Below are 25071 nucleotides of genomic sequence, written 5' to 3'. Positions count from 1 at the left end.
CTCAGTTGGGGAGGAGAGCTGTATGGAGCCCCAAAAGGCTTGGCCTCTTCAAAGCACTGAAAGACCAGGTAGCAGGAACCTGGTTAGCAGTGAAGAGAACCATGGCGGACCTAGGCAGGGTCCACACCAGGTAACACCACTGGGCGGTTACAAAGGAAAGCCATTGAAAGCTTCTGTTTGGAGCAGGGAATGGCATGATCCAATGTATGTTCTTTAAAAATCATAGGCCACTGTGTGGATGGTGGATTGTAGGGGCAAGGGTGGAAATAAGGAGCTGGTTAGAAGGCTGTGACTATCACCTGGCAAGAGGTCAGGGTGGCAGAGGAGATAGAGCAAGTGGACAGTATGTCTATGTCAGTGAAGGTGCGGTGACTAGTGCCACTCACATGTGAGGAATTGCTTATCCTGGAGGGCTGGGAGGGATCCAGTGTCATCTCGATGCAAAGCCCCTTGCACAGCACATCCATGGTGGCACTCTGTTAATAGTGGCTGTCATTGTATAAAGAGATGGCCAAGGAGATGAACCACATGAAAAATGAGCCTCCTTCTCCCCAAATCCTCAAGTCCTGGTCAGTTTACTCTAAATCAAAGTTTCCAGTCGTCATCATGAGTGTGATCATCATCATTATTATTTTTAGGCAACAGAACCCATTTCTAAATTGAAATATGCTTTGGTTGACTCAGGGGTGAGGTTCCTGGAACTCCCTCTTGGTGGCTTCCATACCCCCTCACTGGACCCGTGGACTCTAAAGAAGCCACTGCTATGGAAAGTTGTATTCTCAGAAGTTGCCCAGTCCATCAGAGGCTTTCACTAGACGCTAGTTTTACCCCCAGTAACAATGAACAAGATGAAATTTTTACCCTCAAGACTTCCACAGCCCCAAACAGGTCAACACACACACACACGCACACACACACACACACACACATATGCACACACACTCACACCCCTGAAGCACTGTATGCATACGTGCCCAGAGTATCTGTGCTGAAGAGGTCAAGACAGGCTTCACAGAAGGAGTGACCCCCGAACAAGTATTGAAGGAATTTCCTACGTGGACAAGGAAGATCAGGCATTCAAGATGAAGTCAGATGGTGTCTTGGGCTGGATTCTCAAGAAGCAGACCCTGAAATAAGGCCATCATGTAAGCAGTTTATTTAGGGAGATGTTCCCAATGAGACCCGGAAATAAATGGGACAGGATAGGAAAGAGGAGAAGGGAAGCAAGGGTGAGATTTCAGGGACCATCTTAGCCTCACCCTGATCTTGACCTCGGAGTTGGTCCTGCCTGGAAGCAGGGGAGCTGGGGTCTCACACTCCTGTATCTGCCAGTCATTGGTTGGGGCTGCTCCAGAGGTAGTAACCCCAAGCCACTTTACCCTCTAAAATTGAGGCAGGCCTCTAGAAGTGAAGGCATGACAAACCTGGGGGCTGGGCAGGCTGAATCAAGAGAGGGGACCCAAAGGGATCTGGGCAGAGAACCGAGTCTTGGCCACAGATGGAAATGTTCTGCACTCAGAGCTTGGGTGCTCCGCTCAGTGTGCGTGTCCATGTCCCATTAAGATGAATGACCTCATTGTGTGAGGTGTGCTCGAATCTGCTGAATTCCTGTGAAGTGCTAGGCATGTGCTATGATTACCTCCTGTCACTCTGACATCACCCCTGTGAACTAGGCACACAACTTCCATTTTCTGTTGAAATGGAGGCTCCGGGAGTGAAGGAGTCTGCTGGATGCCCCACAGCCGGTCAGTGAAAGAGCCATTTCTGGCCACAGCTCTGCCTGTTGGCAAGCCCTGAGTCTCCCTTGACCCCTTACCCCTCTGGCCTGTGCTGTCCTGTAGCCCTGAGCCCACACACAGAGCAGGTGGGAGGAATCGCATTCCTGGGTGGTAGACAGCTGACCCTCTGTCTTAGGAGTGACCCTTCGCTCTAATGGCTTCAGGAGCACATCATGCTCAGACTTATTTGGTGGTCAGTTGGCTTTGGAACTCTTCCCATTGTGTCCTGGTCCTTAACTAGATGCACAGATGTGCAGTCAAGGGGAGAATGAAGGCTCCTTGGGATTCTCCATCGCTTGAGGTAAATGAGCTCCATCCCCTCTCTCTGTAAAGAGCAATGTGAGGATTATGGGGAGTAGTAGATAGGAAACCTCTCAGCATGGTGCCTGATGCATAGTAAGTACTCTACAAATGTGATCCATTACCAGTAACAGGAATTAGAAAGCCCAGCTCATTCCTCTGCAAACTCTGACAGAGCAAGGGATTTTGGAAACATGACACCTGGCAGGCATGGGGCATGTTTGACATCTCTGTTCATCACAGCACAGACTTACAGTGCCAATCTTGTGAAATGTACAGTTTATTTTCTGTTCATTTATGTCATCTCCATAAGTCTCCTTGTGCCTCTGAACTGGCTTGCCTTCTAGGCTGAGTTCTGAGAGCCATCTGAGGCATGGTTCTGCTGAAAACATTTATTCCAGCCCCAACCACCCTGTCTCCATCCTCCCTCCCCGACACCTGCACTGGCTATTAGATGGAATCAGGATCAGGTGGAAATGTCATCTCACTGTCGCAGATGTTCTTCTCTTTCCACTTCTTATTTTATATAAATTCCTTCCTTCTGTTGAGACAAGTGTGTGATGTTGACTGCAGAGAGCCATCTTGCCCTTGTCATTGATCTTCAGCTGGCCTAGGTCTGGAGTTGAACCTCCTCTTGGATGGTATTGACCGAGCTGCCCCTCCGTCTCTGGAAGCCCTCCATCCAGCAGAAGCCTGGGTGAGATGTACTGCCATTGTGGTCATATTCTCAGGCCTTGTGGAGACATGGGCATTGCCAGCTGTTACAGTAGGCATATTTGCATTGATCAGAACATAAAAGTTTCCGGAAACACAGAATTGAGTCAAATAGTGTGGTTTAGGTTCACCCACTGCCTCAGACTGGAAGCTGGCTTCTGGCCACTCCATGACACCAGCTTGGTAACCTCAGGTGCATTAAATTCTACAGAAGCAGGCAGGGTGCCAGTGTCTGGACCTGCCTCAAAGGCCTGTTTGCCCTCCTCAAAGGCCCCCTTGAGACAGATCCTCATACTCCTCATTTTCGTCTGTTTTGTTAGTCAGCGTCCAGTGTGTGAGCCCTCCAGCCAGGGTCCGCACCAGGCCATCAGCCATCCCTTCACTGGCCAGAGCTCCTGCCTTCCCCAGCTCAGCCTGCTACGACCCTCACAGCCACTCCCCAAAAACCAGCAGACTTCTCCTCCTCAGTCAATCTGTTCCTTTCACACCACCTCCTTTCTTACTGAAAGCATGGATCTAACCTGGGGAAACCGTTTCCCCCGCAGCCCTCTCATGGGGGCTTTTTCCTTGTACTCCCACATTCAGTTATCTCTTCCGACCTAGATTCATTTTGCAGTGTACTTTGCAAAATGCAAATCACATCACTGCCCTGCTCAGAATCCTCCAGTGGCTTCCCATTCCTCTTAAGGTAAAGCATGGAGATCTTACTGCAGCCTCCAGCTCCTGTCTCTCCAGCATATCATGAACATCTTCCTGCAGCTTCTTGTTCATCCTGTTGGCTCCAGTCCACTGGCCAATGGCAGTGTCTCACCCTTGCCAAGTTCACTCATGCCAAAGGGGGTTTGCACATCATGTTCCCTCTCCTTGGAATGATCTTCCCTCCCTTGTTTAGCTGGTAAACTTCTTCTGCTTGTCCTTTCACCTTCAGCTCAAATGGCTCCTCAGGGAACTCTGTTCATTCCCATGCCTCTATCATGGGGATCTTTTATCATCATGAACTTCTCCTTTGTAGCACTTCCACAGTTATAATGTTGCATTTATTTTTCTAATTGGCTAGTAGTCTCTAGAAGCTGGAAGTTCTGTGAAAGCAAAGACCGCCTGTTTTATTCATCAATGAATTTCCACAATGTCTAGCACATAGGAGCTACTACAGACACATTTGTTGGTTGGTTGGTTGGATGGATGGATAGATGGATGGATGGATGGATGGATGGACGGATGGACGGACAGACGGACAGATGGACGGACAGACAGAGTAGATGGACAGGTTGATTGACAGATGGATAGGTGGTGGATGGGCGGATGGACGGATGGATGGATGGCCAGGACTCCCCCAAAAGATGTAACATTTGCAAATATATTTTTGAAGGAGAGAGAAAATAATCACACTCAGAGACTCCAGCTTCAAATCCCACGTCTCTTTTGTTGCAAACTGAGTCATGTTCATACTTCATCTGATTTTACAGCAGAAATTATGTTGAATGTATTAATTTGTATATTCATGAATCATGTAATGAATCAGTGCCTTGGTTCGGATGACAGGAATGCATGCATTCCTGTCTTTATTGTATACAAATCACAGTTTACTGGAGTCTGTAGACAGGAAGATTCATCATTACCTTGGAGAGTGAGAAGGACCTAGAACTGGGACTGTGAAGTGTACAGCTGTGGTTTTAAAACTCTGTTTTGTTGGAGCCATGGGTTCCCTTGAGTTGGTTCAGGGGCTGCTGAGGTCAGGTTAGGGAGGAACAGGGCTTAGAAAGAGGGGTTGGGTCAGGTGCAGTGGCTCAAACCTGTTATCCCAGAACTTTGGGAGGCTGAGGCACGCAGATAACTTCAGCCCAGAAGTTCAAGACCAGCCTGGGCAACGTGGCAAAATCCTATCTCTACAAAAAATAATAATAAAAATCAGTTGGCTGTGGTGGTGTGTGCCTGTAGTCCCAGCTACTTGGGAGGCTGAGGTGGGAGAATCACTTGAGCCCACCTCAAGTGATTGAGGCTATAGTATAGGTTGAGGCTATAGTAAGCCAAGATTGTACCACTTCACTCCAGTCTAAGCAACAGAGTGAGACCCTATCTCCAAAAAATAAAAACAAATGGGGGCTGAGTAGGCTGGGTTCTAGCTGCCCACCTAAGAAGCTCCACTTGTATGCATTGGGATGCTATAGGAGGTTGAAAATTACTGTTTCCAAGAGCTCAGAGAATGATTAATTCCGCTGAAAACAGGGGAGTAAGGCAGGCTTCTTAGGAAAGGAGATATTGAAGCAAAGTCTCTCCTTCAAAAAAATAAAATGGTTTTACTTGCCTTTAAAATGCTCAATTTAAAAAACAGTAAAAAGTAGAACAGAGAAATAATATTCATAATATCAAAAAACACCTATTTACTTTAAAGGGTTCCTACTATATTTCTGCAAAGCTGAAGTCTTCTATGTATTAGATAATCTTTTATTTTTTATTTTTTATTTTATTTTTTTGAGACAGAGTCTCACTGTGTCTCTCAGGCTGGAGTGCAGTGGCACAATCTCAGGTCACTGCAGCCTTCACGTCCTAGATTCAAGTGACTACAGGTGTGTGCCACCACACCAGGCTAATTTTTGTAGAGACGGGGTTTCGCCATGTTGGCCAGGCTGGCTTGAGCTCCTGGCCTCAAGTTGATCCACTCGCCTTGGTCTCCTAAGGTGCTGGAATTACAGGTGTGATCCACCACACCCAACCTATTTATTTTAATTTAATTTAATTTTATTTTATTTTATGTTATTTTATTTTAGACTGGGTCTTGCTCTGTCACCCAGGCTGGAGTGCAGTGGCAGTTACAAGTCGCTTCAGCCTCGATATCCCATGCTCAAATGATCCTCCTGCCTCAGCTTCCCAAATAGCTGGGACGACAGTTGCATGCCACCATGCCCAGCTAATTTCTGTGTTTTTGTAGAGACAAGGTCTCACTATGTTACCCAGGCTCATCTTGAACTCCTAGGCTCAAGCAACCCTTCCACCCTGGCCTCCCAGAGTGCTGGGATTATAGGCATGAGCCAGCATCTTCTGATTTTTTAACTTAGCAAAATAAACATCATTTTCCTACATTATTACTGTTTTCAAAAGCATCTAAAATTTGGAAATCAGGCAAAAAGATGATTACATATCCTTTCAGTGTCATACTGGAGCATCCCCTCGCCCCTTTCTACTCAAAGTGTGGTCCACAGACCAGCAGCATCAGCATCATGGGGGAGATTATTTGAAATCTAGGCTCTCAGGTCCCATTCTAGATTCTAATTCAGAACCTGCATTTTAACAGAGTTCCTCATGTGATTCTTATACACAGTAAAATTTAAGAAGCACTGGTCTGCAGGCCTGCCTAACTCTCCAGGGCCCAAATTCTGTAAAGTTACCTATTAACTTATGGAAGGCTGATAAGTTATAAATGACTCTTGCCAGTAAAGGTAAAAATGATTTCTGTTTGACTGAAAATATCCCAAAGGTTAGAATTTATTGCCTTGTAGGGTATTAGCCAGTTTTGTATTTGATTTAGTAATCTGATTTCAGTAATTTTTTTCCTGTGACAACACATTTTTTTCTGGTCTTTTTAAAACTAGCTTTGCCACCCTGCTGACTTCCTCAATAATAAGTTAAATAAACCTTTGCCACGTATTCACTATATATTTGTATGAGAATCATGTTTTTAACTTTTTGAAAATTATGCTTTGACAACCAGCTTTACTGTCATCATTTTTAATAGTTCTGTGATATTCTATTTTGTGATTGACCGTACTTTACTTATCTATTGCCCTAATGTTAGACACTTAGGGTATTGCTAATTCAGTACCAATATAAATAATTCTGCAGTGAACATCTTTGAGCATAAAACTTTTTCCGTATTTTATATTTCTTTCCTTTAAGTTTTCAAGTACAGAATTAATGGATCAAAGGGTATGAACATTTTTATTTTATTTTTTTATTTTTTATTTTTTTACGACAGTCTTGCTCTTTCACCCAGGCTGGAATGCAGTGGTGCCACCTTGACTCACTGCAACTTCTGCCTCCCGGGCTCAAGTGATTCTCCTGCCTCAGCCTCCCAAGTAGCTGGGACTACAGACATACGCCATCACGCCTGGCTGATTTTTGTATTTTTAGTAGAGATGAGGTTTCACCCTGTTGGCCAGGCTGGTCAAGTATGAACATTTTCATATGAGCAATAATGAGCTTGTCAGATGGACAAGGATGGAAGGGCATTCCAGGAGGCAAGAGCAGCCTGCAGAGAGGCTGGGGACCACCTGTCTCACAGAGGAGAGGCCTCTAACTGGCTAGAATGTAAATATGTGTCCTGGGAACAGCTGGAAAGGCAGGAAGGAGACCAGAGTATGAAGGCCCTGGTGTCCTGAATTAGATGCTTAGCCTAAAGGAAAGTCATGGACACTGTAAACCGAGAAGTGACATGATGAGACCTGTGCCTTAGAAAAACAACTCTAACAACAAGGAGGCCTTTCCAAGCCTCCTGAAATAGTACTGGTGAGAGAAGACGAGATGTGAGCCAGGAAGTACCTGGGATGGAAACAAGAGGATGGAGAGAAAAGTTGTTTAGAAAGGTGTAGGGGCTTAACCAGGATCACCCAGCTCGTTGGTGGTGATGATGGGACCTGATCATCAGTGCTTCTTTCGTCTCCATGTCGTCCATGTTGCTGTTCCTTCCTTGGAGTTTTGTTTTTTAATCTAAGATATGACTTCTTAGAGCTACAGGACGCTCAGCTCATCACTCACAGATGAGTTTGAGAGTTGTGATGTGAGAGAACAGGCTCTGCCAAAGCGTGGAGCACGTATCCAAGGGGATGAACAGCATCCCTAAAAATAATAAGAGATAGAGCCCACATTCCGGGGAAGTGACATGGCATTCTTGTGGAACTTGCCAGACTAAACTGTAGCTGCTACTTTAACCTCTGTGTCCACAAAACCAGACCTCCAACGTGGCTTTGCTGGTATGCAGATTTCAGTGTCCCTAAGAAGCCATCTGGGTTAGCACAGGGGGCTGGGCTTTACAGCTAACCCCGCTGAGCTCAGTGTCTCAGTCTGATTCATAGTCAACAGTAAGGTTTAGCAGACTTTTCTCACACCCAGGAGCTTTCACAGAACTGCCACATTTCCCTATCAGACCCCCATTTCACAGAGGAAGAGAAAGCTGGTTGCCTACGGTTGCACCAGGACCAGATTAAAGCCAGCGCTCCTCCCTCTCCATCTTTCCTAACAGTTCCTCACAGTTCATTTGTACAAGACACCATGAGAGATTCTGAATGCAGGAGCTGATTTGATCCACAGCCTTTTAGGGGCAGGAACCCAAAGACATGAGTCTGTCTGCCTTTGAAGATGAAAGCTGCTCATTTGAACTAGATAGAAAATAGTGGATTTAGGATGACAGACTTCAGAGCTCACTCTGTCCTACCACCTCCTACCGGTAAATGTTCTTCCCTGAGAATTGCCTATTGTCTGAAAATTGCTCTTTTTAATAGCCCCAAGCTGGAAATAATCTCCATGCCCATCAATAATAGCATGAATAAATAAATAGTGGTATGTCCACACAGAGGCATACTATACAGCAGTGAGAGTGGACCTGTCACAGCCTGGAGCAATTTCCCAAACATAACAGTTAGAGAAAGAAACCAGATACATGCCTGTAATCCCAGCACTTTGGGAGTCTGAAGCAGGTGGATTACCTGAGGCCAGGAGTTCGAGGCCAGGAGTTCGAGACCAGCCAGGCCAACATGGTGAAACCCTGTCTCTATGAAAAATACAAAAATCAGCTGAGTGTGGTGGCACATGCCTGTAATCCCAGCTTCTTGGGAGGCTGAGACAGGAGAATTGCTTGAACCCAGGAGGCAGAGGTTGCAGTGAGTTGAGATTGCGCCACCACACTCCAGTCTAAGCAATGGAGCAAGACTCCGTCTCAAAAAAAGAAAGAGAAAAGAAATGAAACCAGGTACTGTAGTTCATACAGCGTCATTCCATTTATAGCAAGGACCCAAAAAAGCAGGTGATACTAATCCAAGCTGTTAGACATCCTTGGTGGGGGTGGAGACTGGAAGGAAGGGGGAAGGGAGCTTCTAGGGAGCTGGTCACCTTCTGTTTCTTGATCTGAGTGCTGGTTAAACACATGCATTTAGCATTTGGTAGGTGAAAATTCAGCGAGCTGTACACTTAGGATACCTATACTTTTCTCTATGTATATTTGACTTCGATAAGTAATTTTTAAAAAGTAAAAAGAGCTCGGAGTGGTGGCTCATGCCTGTAATGCCAGCACTTTGGGAGCTGAGGCACAAGAATTGCTTGAACCCAGGATGCAGAGGTTGCAGTGAGCTGAGATTGCACCACTGCACTCCAGCCTGGGTGACAGAGAGAAACTCTGTCTCAAAAACTAAAATAAAAACTAAAAAGTAGCCAGCCATGCACAACCTCAAAAAAAACTCCCTACAATGATGCTAACGGGAACACTCTATTTGTCAAGGGCGGACTCTGTGCCAGATGCTATGCTGGGGACTCTGTGTGCATTACCCCTTTTCAATTTATGGGAAGGCACTGTTCTGCTCCTGTCTTGCGGATGAGAAAACTGAGGCTCAGAAACTGTGGTGGCCTATGTGTCCATTTGCCTCATCCCCTGGCACACGCACACTCTCTCCTACTCTAGCTGTGGGAATGCAGGCAATGAGGTAGAGGTGGTCTCATTTTCTTTCCTTATCACCAGGGAAGAGCCAGTAAGTAATTCATTCAGTTGACAGGTAGCCTATAAAGAAGTCCACTGTCAACCAGGCACTGCGGTGTGGTGATGACAAGCTCAGATTTGGGGGTTTGGGGCTGGCTAAGAGCTGGGTTCAAATCGTGGCTGTGCATTTGAACTACACAATCCACAGCAAATATCCTCTCTGGACCTCCATGTTCCCCTCTGTAAAATGGGTGTTGAAGACCTCATAGGGCTGTTGTATGACTTAGACAAGAGATTGCAAAAAAAGCATAGAACTGACACAGATGATATTCAATAAATGTTAGAGAGGGATGGGAGCCAGGCCCTAAAAAGGTTAAATGAGCAGTGCTAGGCATTATCAGTGCCTAGTTTTGTGCCCAGTCACTGCTTGGGCTTGAGCAAGGGGCTGGACCAGTGGGCTTCAGCAATCAGTGAGGCTTCTTGACAGAGGATTGAACTAGGTTTAGAAAAGACTTTCCTAAAGGGGAATGGACGTTCCAAAGAGGTGGCACAGCTTGGAGAAAGACCTGTGGTTGGCCAGCCTGTCTGGAGCCAAAGGAGAGAATGACTGCCCAGAGCTGCAATTTTTTTGTCTTTTGCAGTGAGGAACTTAAATGGGACAGTGGTGTGTTGGGGAGGGTTATTTGGTAGCAGAGGATGCAATAGATGTTTTGAATTCTGCAAAACCAAACTCCACTGTGACCAGTGGGGCTACAGCAGAGCCGAAGGGGACAATCAGCGGTGAGCACTGATACATGTTTAACAATCAGTTCTCTGGCAGCAGGGTAGGGGTGCCCTGATTTGTTTGCCAAATACTCCCACCATAGCCCCTTTCAAACTGCCATTGCAATGTCCCTAGGTACGGAGTTAGGAAGAGATGCACAGTTTCTTCTCCTGAGCTGATATGAGCCAGCTCCACACACCACTGAGTTTCAGGAAAAGTTGGGAAAACTTGCCTGATTGGGACATGGGCTCCAATTGCTATGGCTCCCATGGGAAACCACAGTACAGTCTCTCGAATGATTTTCTCCAATGTGCTAGGCCCTACCATGAGACCCAAGACAGACTGTGTCCTACCCCTTGTGGAGTCCACAGTCTACTGGGGAAACTGGCATTAATCAAATAATTCCTGTAGGTGACACATTGAGCTGAACACTTGGAAGGAAGAGCTGCCTTACATGCAGCGCTTCCCGTGTTCCTTGTTTCAAAGCTGAAACAAAAGGTACATTGTTGTTATCTGTTCTGAATCAAGAACATAGTGTGTCCTCTAAGTTTTTCAGTACACTTTTGTTCACTTCATGATATTTTAAATCAGGGTTGTTGTCGTTACAACCCTTTCAAGACCTAGGGCTTGGATTTCAAGGGCCTTTTCAGGTGCCAGTGGAAAATCCATCAGTTTGCAACCAGAAAATCGTACAGCGGAGCTTATGTATTTCTTTATTAGTAACAACAGTCTGGATACTTCTCTGTAGTTCTCTCCAAATGTCAAGCCCAGGCTGGGCTCCATCATGCTCTGCGCACTTCTGTTTAGGAAAGGTTTTCAGCTGGCACTGTGGCTCACGCCTGTAATCCCAAAACTTTGGGAGGCCAAGGTGGATGGATCACCTGAGGTCAGGAGTTCGAGACCAGCCTAGCCAACATGGTGAAACCCTGTCTCTACTAAAAATATAAAACATGAGCCAGGCACCTGTAATCCCAGCTACTTGGGAGGCTGAGGCAGGAGAATCGCTTGAACCTGGGAGGCAGAGGTGGCAGTGAGCCAAGATTGTGCCATTGTACTCCAGCCTGGGTGACAGAACAAGACTCTGTCTCCAAAAAAAAAAGGAAATGTTTTCACTGTTGCGTTGCCTCCTAGGTGGTCTTCGAGGCCCTGCATAATCTGGAGCCCCGTGGCTACGTCGTGGGGTGGATCATCGCCATCAGTTTGTTGGTGGGAATCCTCATCTTCCTGCTGCTGGCCGTGCTACTCTGGAAGGTGAGTCTGGCGATTGCAGGTCCCCCTGGGGTCCCCACTCATGGATGCCCAGCTCTCCTGCCTTTCCAGGGAGGAAGGAGTATCCTGTTAGAGCTTCCTTCATGGCACCAGTACAGTGAAGGATAGTGACCCTTCAGGCAGGGAGTAGAATCTTGGCTCCCCTTGAGGCCATTCACAACTGAGGATTTGGACCACTTCAGAGCGAGGGCAAAAGTCTTAGTTCTCTCTTCTCTTACCTTCCCTTAGAGCCCTAACATAGGATGGTGAGAACCTAACTCCAAAACAGAAGCCTGGGGAGCAACTGCCAGGAGGGGGCGATTTACCATTTGCTTAAAAAAGATCAGAAGGCGAACTATAGAGAAATTCTTCCTTCTTTTCCTCTAAGGAATGTGAGGAAGATTTCTGACCAGAAAACTTGAGAAACTGAGATGGGCTACAGTCCAGAGTAGCTTCATCATAACGTCTCCCAACCTCATGGTGGTTCATTTGGAGGTGGCCCAGGGTGCAGACCTGTCCTGCCTCAAGCATCACTCTCTCAAGGAGAAAGGGGTGTCCTCATCCCCATGTCTAGGATGATTTGTTTGCCTCACACTCTCCTTTCAGAGACCCGGAGTCCTTTTCCTTCAGAGCCTCTCTGTTCATCAGCAATGGTATCAGAGGCTTTAGCTGATGAAGGTCTGTCTCTCCTTGTTTCCACTGTGTCCCCAGCTCCAAAACAGCAGCACCAGGGACCATAACTGCAACTTCCTGACACCAAAGTCCATACTTCTCTAGGATTCCAAGTTTCAGATGTAGGTGAAAACAGCCTCTTAGAGTATTATAGATGGATATTTTAAAATAAGACAACTAATTTCTTTGGGATTACAAAATAATATGTATGTGTTGACCAAACATGATAACATATCAATTACCAAAAAAAGTTGTAAAACACCAGGAGTTCACATCCCAGAAGTAACCATGATGAGCATGGTATTGTCTCATTTTGACCTTTTTCTCTGCATTTATAGATATAGACCAGGCATTCTCATAACATCAACTTATTTTTGAATAGTGTATTAGTTAAATTTTACAGTAATATACTCAGCATATTTTCAGGTGAAGTACCTCTAAATTTAAAAGCAGTGGGTTTCTTTTTTTTTTAAGTATGGGGTCTTGTTCTGTCACCCAGGCTGGAAGGCAGTGGCACAATCATAGCTCAGGGCAGCCTCTAACTCCTGGGCTCAAGCTGTTTTCCTGCCTCAGCCTCTCAAGTAGCTGGGACTACAGGCATGCACAATGCCTGGCTCATTTTTTTATTGTTTTGTAAACATAGGGTCTCACTGTGTTTCTCATACTGGTCCTGAAGTCCTGGCCTCCAGCTATCCTCCCACCTCAGCCTCCCAAAGTGCTGGGATTATAGGTGTGAGCCAACGCACCTGGCCTGGATTTGATTTATTAATCTGGGAAAAACATATACCTACTTTTCCCCGAAGACAGTACTGTGAACATCTTTCCATATTGTTCAAAGCATGTTTCCAGCACATCTTAAAGCTGTAGAGTGTCTGCAGTCTACTCATCCAGTCCCCTGATACTGGAATTTAGGTTACTCCTGTTTCACACTTCTTTTAACAGTGCCACATTAAATATCCCTGGAGCCAAATATTGCATAAATCTTTCATTATGTCATTAGGCTGAAAGCCTAGAAATAGAATTGCCATCAAAAGGAGTGTGTATTTTAAGCTTTTTTAAAATTGTATTTATTTATTTATTTTGAGATGGAGTTTTGCTCTTGTCTCCCAGGCTGGAGTACAGTGGAGTGATCTCAGCTCACTGCAACCTCCCCTTCCCGGGTTCAAGCGAGTCTCCTGCCTCAGCCTCCTGAATAGCTGGGATTACAGGTGCCTGTCACCACACCCAGCTATTTTTTTTTTTTTTTTTGTATTTTTAGTAGAGACCGGGTTTTGCCATGTTGGCCAGGCTGGTCTTGAACTCTTGACCTCAGGTGATCCTCCTGCCTCAGCCTCCCAAAGTGCTGGGATTACAGGCGTGAGCCACCCCACCCGGCCTAAGTCTTTTATTACTATTGCAAATTGCCCTGTAGAAAGGTCATACCAATTCACCCTCCCACAAGCAGTGCATCAGAAATGTCTGTTTGCCAATAGTTGATGTTACCTTTTAAAAACAATCTGCCAATTTGTTGTTTATTTAATCCGCATCGCCAGATAGATTCTTAATTCTCCTTTTTCTCCAACTCCAACTCCTTCCTGCTGAGACAGCCTCTGGTTTGTGGGTGGAGTACAAAGCCTGCTCAGTGTTTGGCATCTGAAAAGACAAAGCTTCTTGCTGAGTTGAGGGCTTTGCTGCATGAGTGTGTGTGGGTGTGTGTGTGCGTGTGTGTATGTGACTTCCTTCTGCCTTTATATGGGCTCTTAAAATGAGAGGAGCTGTGTCCTTTATGGCTGGGTGTGTGGAACCAGACAGGGCACAGAGCGGGGAGTGTTGTGGCCATGCCCCACTTCCCCTTGTGGTCTGCATGCCCTCCTTCTGGCCACCCCACCTGGCTCTGCCTCTCAGGGGTGTCCCGTCTCCTCTGCACAACCCCTGCCTCCTCCAGCCCGCCACCTGCTTGGCCTTGCTTTTGCTGTGTTTGTTTAAAGAAAGCATGGTTGCAGGAGATGCTGTCATGGGTGGGCAGAACCCTGAGGTCACCCAGCTGTGTGGCATCCAAAGAGCCAGGACCTGAGAAGGCAGACTGCCCTCTGCCACAGACTGGGAGGGAGAGGGCAGTCACGGCCACCAGGGACACACCGTGTGCCCAGACCAGGGCTTGCCGTAACTATCGGGTGGCAGGAAAGCTTTGAGGAGGCTGTTGAATGAGGCCACCTGGGTCAAAACAGCTTTGCTAGTCAACCCAGAGCAGTATCTCATTTCAGCTCACATTTCTCGAACGCTTGCTTTGCCCCAGTCCTTGCTTTGCCTGGACTAGGCACTGGGATGCAGCAATAACTGTGCCCTTCCCTGCCCTTGACCACCTCACCACCTAGCAATAGACCTGCAGGCATAATGGGGGGTGGTGAGTGCTGCACAGTGACTGCTCTGGAAACTGAGAAGAAGGCGCCATGAGTCCCCGTCCCTTGCCCCCAAGGAGGAGGGAGGATTAAAAGGTCACAGAGAACAGTGTGGTAGATGAGAGCAGCTTTCAGGCTGACAGCTGTGGGCAGCGATCCTGACTCTCACACTTGCCTGACATGAGGCCTTAAGGGGGCTGCTTACCTTCTGTGACCCTCAGTTTCTTCCTCTGTAAAAAGGAGACCATCACCTCCAATTTGGTATGTAGAGATTATGCAGGGAAAATGTTTAGCACTGTGCTTAGCACACAGAAGCCAGAGGACATTTCATAAATGAGGTGTCATTCGAGTCTGACCTTGAGTATGGTTTGAGTTTTCCAGGCAGGGAAGGGTAGATGAAGATTCCATCCAGAGGGAAGGAAGAGGTGGGAAAATAAGCAGGGTTTGTGGGGAGCAGCTTGTAAAGTTTGTCACAGGAGGGCAGTCACTGACCTGCAGCAAGACCATCTGCCACAGTTGTGAAGGCCACTGCTAAGCAGGACAAAGGGGGAGCATGGGAGGTCTGTGAGCAGAGTGGTGGCATGACCAGATCTGTGTCGAGAGAGAGATCTGGGGCTGGGTGCAGTGGCTCATGCCTGTAATCCCAGTGCTTCGGGAGGCCAAGGCCAGAGGATTACTTGAGCCTAAGAATTTGAGGTTGCAGTGAGCTATGATCATACCACTGCACCAGGTGGTAGAGCAAGACCCTGTCTCTAAAAGGAAAGAGAGATCTAGGGACAGTGTAGGGGCAAGAGTAGGGTCATTGCCATGGGTCAAGGTAGGACAGGCAGGGTTTGCTGACCAGTTGGACTTGAGAGGTCAGGGAGAAAAAGAGAATAGCTGTCTCTCCTTGAGCTGAGTTCAGACAAAGGATGGGTGCCCTTAATCAGGGTGGGGAAGGAAAGATTCAAATTAGTTTGGCAAGAGGAGGAGCTTGGTGTTGGGCTTTCTGAGTGAGTGGTGCTTAGAGGAGTCTAGGAGACAAGGCTGGGCTTGCCTCACTCCCTGTCACCCCCGCCCAGCAGAAGGAAGGTCAACAAAAGGAAGCCCCTTCTCTCTACTTGGCTACACATCCGTATCGTTCTCCTCCCACCGCAGACCAGCTTTCTCTATGTTTCCCTACACATTGTAGGGAGATAGTTGCCTCCAGCCCCTCCAAACTTGCATCTCAAGGGCTGCTAGCCACAGACGCAGAATGATCAGCCACCTCTGATTCCTGGTCCCACATGTCTGGGAGAGAGGATGTGCCTGGCCCAGCTCTAGTCAAATGTCCACTCCCATCAACTGTGGAAGGGAGGAAGGGAGTTGGCAGGGAGAGAATCCACCCGACCCAGTGTGGGTCACATGTCTCCCATGGAGGCTAGTTGGGGAGAAAGATGCAGGATGGTGGTTTAGGGGATACTGGGGAGGAGACTCTCAGAAAAGAAAACAATTAGGCAGGCACCCCAAAGGAGTTCACTTCTGCAGGATTTCATGGTTGTTAGTGCTGCTGCTGCCTGAATTGCAGGCTGTTGTATCATACCAGCTAGCTATGCTGCATAACAAACTGCCCCCAAATTGAGTGGCTTTACACAATTATTACATCTGAAAAATTTCTGGGTCAGGGATCCAGGAAGGGTTTGGCTGGGTGATTCTTCCATCCCACATGACGTTGAGTGAGGTCACTTAGTGGCATTTACCTGGTGGCTAAGCTGGTCTTCAGAGTCCAAGACAGCTTCATTCTCGTGCCTGGCACCTTGGTAGGGACAGCTGGAAGGCTGGATTCAGTCAAGTCCTTCTTCCTCTCCATGTCGACTCAGGGCCTCTCCATGTGGTTCTTCTAGCAGATGGTCTGACTTTTTATGTGGTGGCTTAGGCTGAAAGAGAGCAGAGTGACAGCTGCCAGTTCTCTTAAATGCTAGCCCACAGCTGGCATAGCATCATTTACTCTGTTGGTGAAAGCAGTCATATGCCAGCTCAGGTTCAAGGGAGGGAAAATAGACCCTGCTTCTCAATGGGAGGAGTGGCAAAGCCTTGGTGGCTGTCTTTTATCTGTCACATACATGATGTTCGAAATATGGGCAAAATCTTTATCTTTTCTTTTCTTTTCTTTTTTGTGGCAGAGTCTCACTCTGTCACTCAGGCTGGAGGGCAGTAGCATGATCTCGACTCACTGCAACCTCCACCTCTTGGGTTCAAGAGATTCTCCTACCTCAGTCTCCTGAGTAGCTGGGATTACAGGTGCCTGCCACCATGCCTGGCTAAGTTTTGTATTTTTTGTAGAGACGGGGTTTCACCATGTTGGCCAGGCTCTCGAACTCCAGGCCTCAAGCGATCTGCCTGCCTTGGCCTCCCAAAGTGCTAGGATTACAGGTGTGAGCCACCATGTCTTTTCCCTAAAAGTCACTATTGCAAACAAAAATTCGCCTAACTAGAAGTTTTGTTCTATTTTAAAGTAGATGAAACCTCGTCTCTCTCCCATAGTGTCATAGATAAAATCACAATTGAACTCCTTTGGGGAAGAGGAGGCAAACAGAAAATGTTGGTGCAGCATTTATGACAGAGTGTGCAGTCTGTTGAGGCAGTGTTGTAATGTGATAAGGGGCTTGGTGGAGGGGATTTCTTTAGGGAAAAAAATTTTTTTTTTCCTTAAAAGGCTAACTATGTGATGACTTTATAAGAGGTTAAAAGGGCAATTGAAATGTAGGATTATTTTAAAGACCTACGTATTTCTAGAACTTCAACTACAGACCTCTTGTCAACTCTGATTCCCATGTCTGCAACCTAAGAATGATACCTTATGTGTAGTGAATAGTGATTCGGTATCACAGACAGTACAGTGCAGTAACCCAAAGACCTGTTGATTGATGGCCTAAACTCCAGCCTCATATTTGACTTATATGGGAGGTCTTAATGTTTCCGGCTTATTGCCGTATTCCACATGTAATTTCCTCCATTCCTTTCAAAGGGAAAGCCACTGAGTGTTACCCAGCTGCCACTGCTGACCGGTTGCCCACTTCACTGAGGGCCTTTGAAGACAGCGGTTGGCGGGGACAGTGTTGAAGTCCTCTTCCCTTTACAGAACCGTGGCTCTTGAATGTCCTTCTAGAGTAGCTCTTGGCATTGCTACCTATGGTCACTTGCTGCTGCCTTGAGCTCCTGAGCCAAAAGTGGTTGTTCCCAAAAGTGTTGCATAAACGTGAATCGTGACATGGTACTGAAAGCTGAGCAGAGCAGCTGGCCATGCCGCCACATTCACAGCACCACACAGGCCTGAGGGTCTGCATGCTTTATGCTTGCAAGATGGCCAGCACCTTCACCCTACTAGGTGGCAGGCCCTGGGCAAAGGGACAAAGATAAATAAACAACAGCCCTCACCTAATCTGTTTCTTTTTTTTTTTTTTTTTTTTTGAGACAGAGTCTCACTCTGTCACCCAGGCTGGAGTGCAGTGGTACAGTCTTGGCTCACTGCAACCTCCGCCTCCCGGGTTCAAGCAATTCTCCTGCCTCAGCCTCCTGTGTAGCTAGGATTATAGGTGTGTGTCACCATGCCTGGCTAATTTTTGTATTTTTAGTAGAGACAGGGTTTCACCATATTGGCCAGGCTAGTCTTGAGCTCCTGGCCTCAAGTGATCCACCCACCTTGGCCTCCCAAAGTACTGGGATTACAGGCGTGAGCCACCATGCCTGGCCTCAACAACAGAGCCCTCACCTGGTCTTGAAGACCTTTAGGAAAATCAGCTTCAGCAAAGCCCTGAAGGTCAGCAGGACTTGGCCTGTGCCACCAGCCCCTGGCCCCACCTACACATGCACTGTGGTGCTACTGTTTACCTAAATCAGAAAGCCCTTATCAGGTCAGCAAGTGTCTTTTCCAGAACTGAGCTCCAGGCTCCCTGCTGATGTGCTCAGCCAGCCCAGCCCCTCATCTGCCTCTGACCCTGTGCAGCTCCCCGGCGGCCTTCGAGAAAGCCCATCTGCTGGCATCTCAGGCATCCTCTCATGCTCGGCGGCAGCAGGCCCTGGCTCTGACACAATATCCACAATGAGGGCCCCAAGCTAACCAGACCGCTCTTCAAATTCTGAAATGGATCCTAATCAGCTTTCCCAAAGCTGAGATGTTAGCAGACACTGGGAGCCATAATTTAAACTTTATGTGCGAGGATTACAGTAGCCAGCCAAACCACCATGCAGGAAGAAAACTTTGAAATATGAAACGCTTTTAAAGGAAGAAAAGTCCAAATGAGTCCCCTCTCCTTTCCTGCAGCTCCTTACTGGGTTGGAAGATGCCTGGGCCTGGCACCTCTTCAAGACAATCATAAAGGCCTGTTTAGGAGGAGAAAGTTAAATTGTTCAGAGGTGCAGAAGGGATAACAACTTTGTGTGTGACTGACACCTTTAAGAAATACCTTCAGCTTATATAAGCCAGCCTGGTTTCTGTGGAAAGAATGAAGATGATGGGGTATTTCTCCTTTTGAAGAAAGACACCCCCCTTCCCTTATTTCGGGCTCCAAGCTCTTCCCTCCCTGTCTTTCTCTCTGCCTCCCTCACACCCTCCTCCCCTCCCCAGCTCTGTCCTTGTTTGTTTGCAGTTTGCCAAAACATACAGGCCACCACTCAGTGAAGGAGAGAGACCCATATCCTCCCTCACTGCTGTCAATCAAGGACCCTCTCTCTCCCATTTGACCCTTTTGCAAACCGAGATGGCTTGGAGCAAAGGGAAGTGAGACTGCTTTGCCAGCCCTATGGCCATCTCTTCCCAGGAGACCCAGGACCTACTTGCTCAAGTGGCAAAGAGACAGGCTGCAGAATGTGTTTGCTAGCCCTCTGAAAAGGGCTGCCTCAAACCCTCTGTCAGTTGGGGCTGTTCCAAGAGCCTGCTGCGTTAGGACTGGCTTTGGGCTCATGGTTTTTATTTGAGAGCATTACTTCTGACCTAAGGCAGAAACACTTAGAAAACAAATCTGTAAAATGGCTCAGAGAATGTGTAAGATTTGGCAACCCGTCCAGAGGTCACTGGGTTATCACCTTCCCTTCAAACTGGGCTGGGAGGGCATCCTTGCTTCTCCTCCAAAGAAAAAGAAAATACACAGACACATGCCCATGTGCTTGCACACACACCCTTCACACTGCCTCAATTAGAACCATGTGCCAACGACATTCAGTGGGGGCTTGTTTATGCTTGGGAGTAAATATTGGGCTGATGTTGCACTGTCGGCATCTCGAGACAGAGACATGCTATGTAAATAGTCAAGTAACTGAAGAGAACTATAAACATGAAGTCTTGAGTTAGTCCAAAAAAGGAATTTGTCCCAGGTCCTCAGAATCACTGTCTAGGAAGCAACCCAAAGGCCGCGGAGTAGGTAGGATCCCCCAAGAGACCAGATGCCATGGCGTCGTCCAGCTGGTCCCTCTCACCCTGCAGGGGGCTGGGGAGGAAGAGGCTGCTGCTGCAGGGTGGATACCCCAGAACTCGGTCAGGCCTCATGCCTCACGTAGCACCCATCTAAGTAAGGCTGTTTGGGGCAATCTGTTGTTTCCCTAGGAGTTTTCTGGCTGCTTTTGGATACAGGGTTATATGAGAAAATTGTGTATGTCTGTTAGGAGGGTTCAGGGAGCTGCTCTTTGGAGCTGCAGGACCAGCAGACACAAAACCCAGAAAGCACACTGTTCCTTCGGCTTCCAGCCAAGCAAAGCTTGGCTTGAGTCACCTCCTCTAGGGTTTCTATGTTTCTTCTGCTACAGACAGAACAGTTAACAGAGCCCCTTGCCCCTCCAAGCAAGCACTGGAAAGTTCCAGAAAAAATGCAGAAAAACATTGACTCCATTGGCTTGGAAGTGAGTGTGGGGCTGTTGGACGTCCAGCTTAGCCCATCATTAATCATTTCCCAGCACCCTCAGGGTGGGCTCAGCTGGCAACAAAAACAGAGATTTGCCCAGTGCTTCTCAAAGCTTTCCCCAAGGCACCCATGCGTGCTCACATGAGCGGGTATGTATGTCTGAAGGAGGCCTACTCAACCTTGGGATGTGTTAATTTCCCAAGTGTAGGGGGACTTTGGGTCCTGGCAGTAATGGAATAGGTAGGACTGGCTATGAAGTACTATAGCAGGCTGAAGGGGCTCGTGAATTTCCTGGCATGTGTATGAAGAGTTACAGATTTAGACCATGTATCTCTTAAGCAAAGGAACTACAGGTGCTCCTTGACTTATAATATTTTAAGTCAGAAATGCATTTAATACCCCAATAAACCCATCATAAAGTCAAAAAACTGTTAAGTCGAGGTATGGTAACTTGGGGATCATTTGTACTTGTTAGATCATCAAATTCAGAGTCACTATCTTTAGTTTAGTGTTATCTTTATCTTTAGTCTTTAGTTTTTATAGTTTATCTTTAGCCATTATCTTTAGTTGAAGTCATTATCTTTGCTTAAGGGGATGACAAAAACCTTACTAAATTTAGTTTTTCACTTCCTCATTCCTAATTGACATTCTATTAGAAAATGTTAGCTAGGAAGACCTGTTCTTTATTTATTGACTTGCATTTATTGAGAACTGTTGGGAATAATATTGTGCCTCTAGGGCATTTAGAAGATAACATGCTTTTTTCTGGTTCTTGCAAATTACTTTCGGTGACTTGTTCTCTTGGGTTGCTTATTTTGAGTTTTTATTTTTAGAGAACTGATATTTTTTCCGTTCTTGATGAGGTAATCAGGCAGTCTCTATGTTACATGAGTTAAGAGTCCTAGACTTACTTAGCAAGTCCCCAATTCTGACACTTATTATAAGACATCTGATCAAGAGCTACGTGTTCAACTCCATCAAGCCTTGCCTACTTTCCTTATTGGTAAAATTGACCTTAAAATTCCACAGTTCAAAAGACTATAAAAGTTAAATAAGTGAACATAACTGCATGTGTTTTGTGAATTCAAAGACCTCATAATCTTTTAAAATATTATTAAATTCTGTTTTATTTGTTTCTTTCAAAAATTAACAGTTTTAAAAATTGAAAATTGAATTTTCAAAAAATTTCTCAAAAATCTTTGAGAAAAATTGAGATGGGACAAAGACTCTGTGCCTTGTTCCCCCTTAGTGTGAGTCCTGAGTACCCAGCTATGTGGCCCACAGCCTAGAGCCTTGAATTCACTTTGGGGAAAACAGTAAAAGCCATCATGATGTTTCAGGGCTGGAAGAGGTCTGAGAATCCCATTGATCTCTTAGGCAGAGACGAAGACACTATGGCTCGAAGCCAGAAAATAACTTTCCCAGGCCGGGTGCAGTGGCTCACATCTGTAATCCCAGCACTTTGGGAGGCCAAGGCAGGCGGATCATCTGAGGTCAGGAGTTCAAGATCAGCCTGGCCAACATGGTGAAACCCCATCTCTACTAAAGTATAAAAATTAGCCAGGCGTGGTGGTGCAGACCTGTAATTCCAGCTACTTGGGAGGCTGAGGCAGGAGAATCACTTGAACCTAAGAGGCGGAGGTTGCAGTGAGCCAAGATCATGCCACTGCACTCCAGCCTGGCAACAGAGCAAGACTCCATCCCCCACCCAAAAGAAAAAAAAAAGAAACAATATTAGTTTGACAGAGCCACCACTAGACTATAGGGTACCTTTGTGCAAACTATAATAGTAAATAGCACCCCTTCCTAAAGACTCTTTACTTCCATCTGTCAGAAAAAATTCAGAAAACTCTGATTTTATGAGAACAAGACACTCTACTGCCATCTGTTGGAAAAGTTATAATAAACTTATACATCTATGATATCTGTGATGTGAGTGGTATCCCCCAGCCCCTTAAAGCAGTGTAGCACCTGCACTACTGTACCTACAACTCCCTAGCCATGAAAGTGCATTATGTTTTAAGAAATGGTCTTCATATTCTAAAAAAAGGAAGACCTACATCAATGGTAGCTCTGACCTCCCATCCAAGAGATTACACATAGGCTGTGTTAGGAACAGGACTGGAGACCCTGCAGTGTTAGAGTGGGGCATAGAGCTTGCAAGGCTGTTTCAGCCAGGGGTGGGTGGGGGTGATTTTCAGGCCTAATGCTGACACCACTCCACTGAGAGAAAGAAGCTTGCTTCTGGGTGCCTGCAAGAGATGACAGTGCCTTCACCTTGTTGTTAGCATACATAAAACTTGAGCACATGAAAGCCACATGTAAGAGTGAGTTCAGGTGCTCTAAATCCTTCCCAGATTGTTAACACACTGTCTATATCAAATGCTTACACTAGCATAGTTATGAGAAAGTGAGCCAGCTTTTGTTCTTAGAGATGAACAAGAAAAGTCTGGTTCAGACCGGGCGTAGTGGCTCACGCCTGTAATCCCGGCACTTTGGGACGCCGAGGCAGGCGGATCACTTGATGTCAGGAGTTTGAGACCAGCCTGGCCAACAAGATGAAACCCTGTCTCTACTAAAAATACAAAAATTAGCTGGGCAGAGTGGTACACGCCTGCAGTCCCAGCTGCTTGAGAGGCTGAGGCAGGAGGATCACTTGAACCTGGGAGGCAGAAGTTGCAGTGAGCCGAGATGGCACCATTGCACTCCAGCCTGGGCAACAGAGTGAGACTCTGTCTCAAAAAAAAAAAAAAAAAAGTGAAAAGTCCAGTTCAGCAAGGCACACTAACTGATGCTCTTTAAATCTAGAGCCCTATCAGCTGTCTGTCTGGTTCATTAAGTCAGCAAAAAAAATACCGAGTCTGTACCAGTTAACTTATGCTACATGACAAACCACCCCAGTATTCTGCGGCTTAAAAGCAATATCCATCTATGCAGGTCACAGTTCTGTGGGTTGGCAATTTGGACTGAGCTCAGCGGGGCAGTTTGAGCTCAGTGAGACTTACATGTGCCCCTGCAGGCAGCTGGGAGTTGGCTAGTCTGGGAGGCCTTCAAAAAAAACTAGTCTCTTAGCAGGCTAGACATAGGCATTTGTGTGGAAGCAGGGCAGGGTTCTGAGAAAGTAATTGGAAGTGTGCAAGGCCCCTTGGGGACTAAGTGTGTAACAGACACAACATCTCCTCCCTTTCACCCCATTGTCAAAGCTAGTCTCAGCGGAGAATCAAGGCTGGGAAAATAGACTCCGCCTCACGATGGGAAGAGCTGGAGAGTCACATGGTAAAGGGTATGGAGGGTGTGTGGGCATCTTTGCAATTTATCACTGGTACCAAGGACAGGTGAGATGCTGAGTGCTGGGGATTGAAAGCACAAAGCCTGCCTTCAAAGAGTCCTAAGACAAACGCAGGAGATCATAAGGGGGCGGACTGTTAAGATTCTGCTTGATAGTGCCATGGTAGGGAAATGTGACTTCTCTGAAATTACAGCTGAGTGACCTGGGATTATTGACACATTACAACATCAGCAGCCAAAGGTATGTGCTAGAGAATCTTATTTCCCTGTGACATCCTTCCACAGTTTCATGATTACATTCTCCTTCATGGCATGTGACCAGCCACATCTGGTCATGTTTTCTTGGCCAACCACATCTTTATCACAAAAGAATGACACTTCAAGCAGTAGCTTCTTAGATTTCCATTCAGTCTTGGTCCATTTTTCTGGCCTTCTGTGGGTGTGCTGTGGGGATGATGACTATGAATTTTTCTTAATTATCCAGAAAATTCTGGCCAAGCACCTTTTCCACATCTCTTACAGAGGGGAGAAGGTGGAAGAGGTTTCAGGAGAGGAAAGTGTATGTGTGGGGGTGTCAGAACGTGGCATTCTGATGAATGTGGTCTTATGCTGGGAAGAAACCTCCAGGGCTGAAATCACCGGGAACTCAATATCTGTTTATAAAACTGGTCTTGAGGATTGAAGCTCAGAACACAAGACTCTTGCCAGTTGTTCTAAGAAAGCTTCTGCTCCTTCCCAGTCATTCAAACTGCACCACCTTATCAACTTCCACTCACAGTGAATGCTCAGGATCTCCTTGGCAACATGGGTGAAGATACCTGGTGGCTCTCTTGACAGTTCTCGTCTTTGGCATGGCCAATAAGCCCCCTTTAGGGAAGTAGAAAGATGGTGGCAACAGACAGTTCCTCAGCTCCACCTGCCTTCCCTTCTTCAGGGGAGCTTATGACCATCAGGGTGGCTGTGATGCTTCCCTGGATGTTTGGCTCACAGTGAAGAAGCCTGAGGACAAATACACAGACAACAAAAACATTTGATGTGCCCAGGACAGCTGGGTTTGCTTCATGATTTGTGTAGGACACGTCTTATATGTACATACACTGTTGGCAGCAGACTGCAGAGAGTCTTGAGGGCTTTCCAATATAACTTGGGAATTGCAAGCTGATAATACCATGGTACCACAAACCTGCAGTGTGGCAGGCCTGCCAGCACCAGGTCAAGTGTGTGTCTCTGTTTGATTTCCTCTATTCAAGGGGATTGAAACATTTATTTGGAAGGTGATCTCAGGAAAAACTGTTGGAGAGCAGGGAAGGAAGCCAATAAAAGATTTGTCATCAAGCTGGTTACCTCTGCAGGCAAGCTCCACGGAGAAACTGGTAGAACGTCCACCTCAGGG

At 46.7% G+C, this 25071-nt stretch overlaps 1 protein-coding gene and 1 long non-coding RNA gene across 5 annotated transcripts in view; one reads left to right on the top strand and one right to left on the bottom strand.

Annotated features, from left to right (window-relative positions):
* The window catches only part of ITGA9 (integrin subunit alpha 9), a 376700-nt gene that overhangs the window by 345692 nt on the left and 5937 nt on the right, over positions 1-25071 (top strand). Inside the window, exons 23-24 of one of the 3 annotated variants that reach the window (XM_063612123.1) lie at positions 11369-11488; positions 24201-24686. In XM_063612123.1, the coding sequence (XP_063468193.1) occupies positions 11369-11488; positions 24201-24311 (231 nt within the window). In that variant the 3' untranslated portion in view covers positions 24312-24686. Of the gene's footprint in view, positions 1-11368; positions 11489-24200; positions 24687-25071 lie in introns of those variants that run through there. The other 2 variants (XM_055283178.2, XM_055283188.2) reach the window with 2 other exon arrangements.
* Positions 1896-25071, bottom strand: part of LOC129484771 (uncharacterized) — a 41500-nt gene continuing 18324 nt past the window's right edge. For both annotated transcript variants that reach the window (XR_010114328.1, XR_010114329.1), the window contains 3 exons: positions 16254-16430; positions 13640-13789; positions 1896-3871 (listed from right to left, as the gene is read on the bottom strand). This is a non-coding gene — a long non-coding RNA (uncharacterized lncRNA). The remainder of the gene's footprint in view (positions 3872-13639; positions 13790-16253; positions 16431-25071) is intronic.

The sequence above is a fragment of the Symphalangus syndactylus genome, chromosome 1 (assembly GCF_028878055.3).
Source record: "Symphalangus syndactylus isolate Jambi chromosome 1, NHGRI_mSymSyn1-v2.1_pri, whole genome shotgun sequence".
In the NCBI taxonomy this organism is placed as follows: domain Eukaryota; kingdom Metazoa; phylum Chordata; class Mammalia; order Primates; family Hylobatidae; genus Symphalangus; species Symphalangus syndactylus.
Note: the sequence above shows the minus strand (reverse complement) of the source record. Positions and strands in the feature narration are given on the sequence as shown.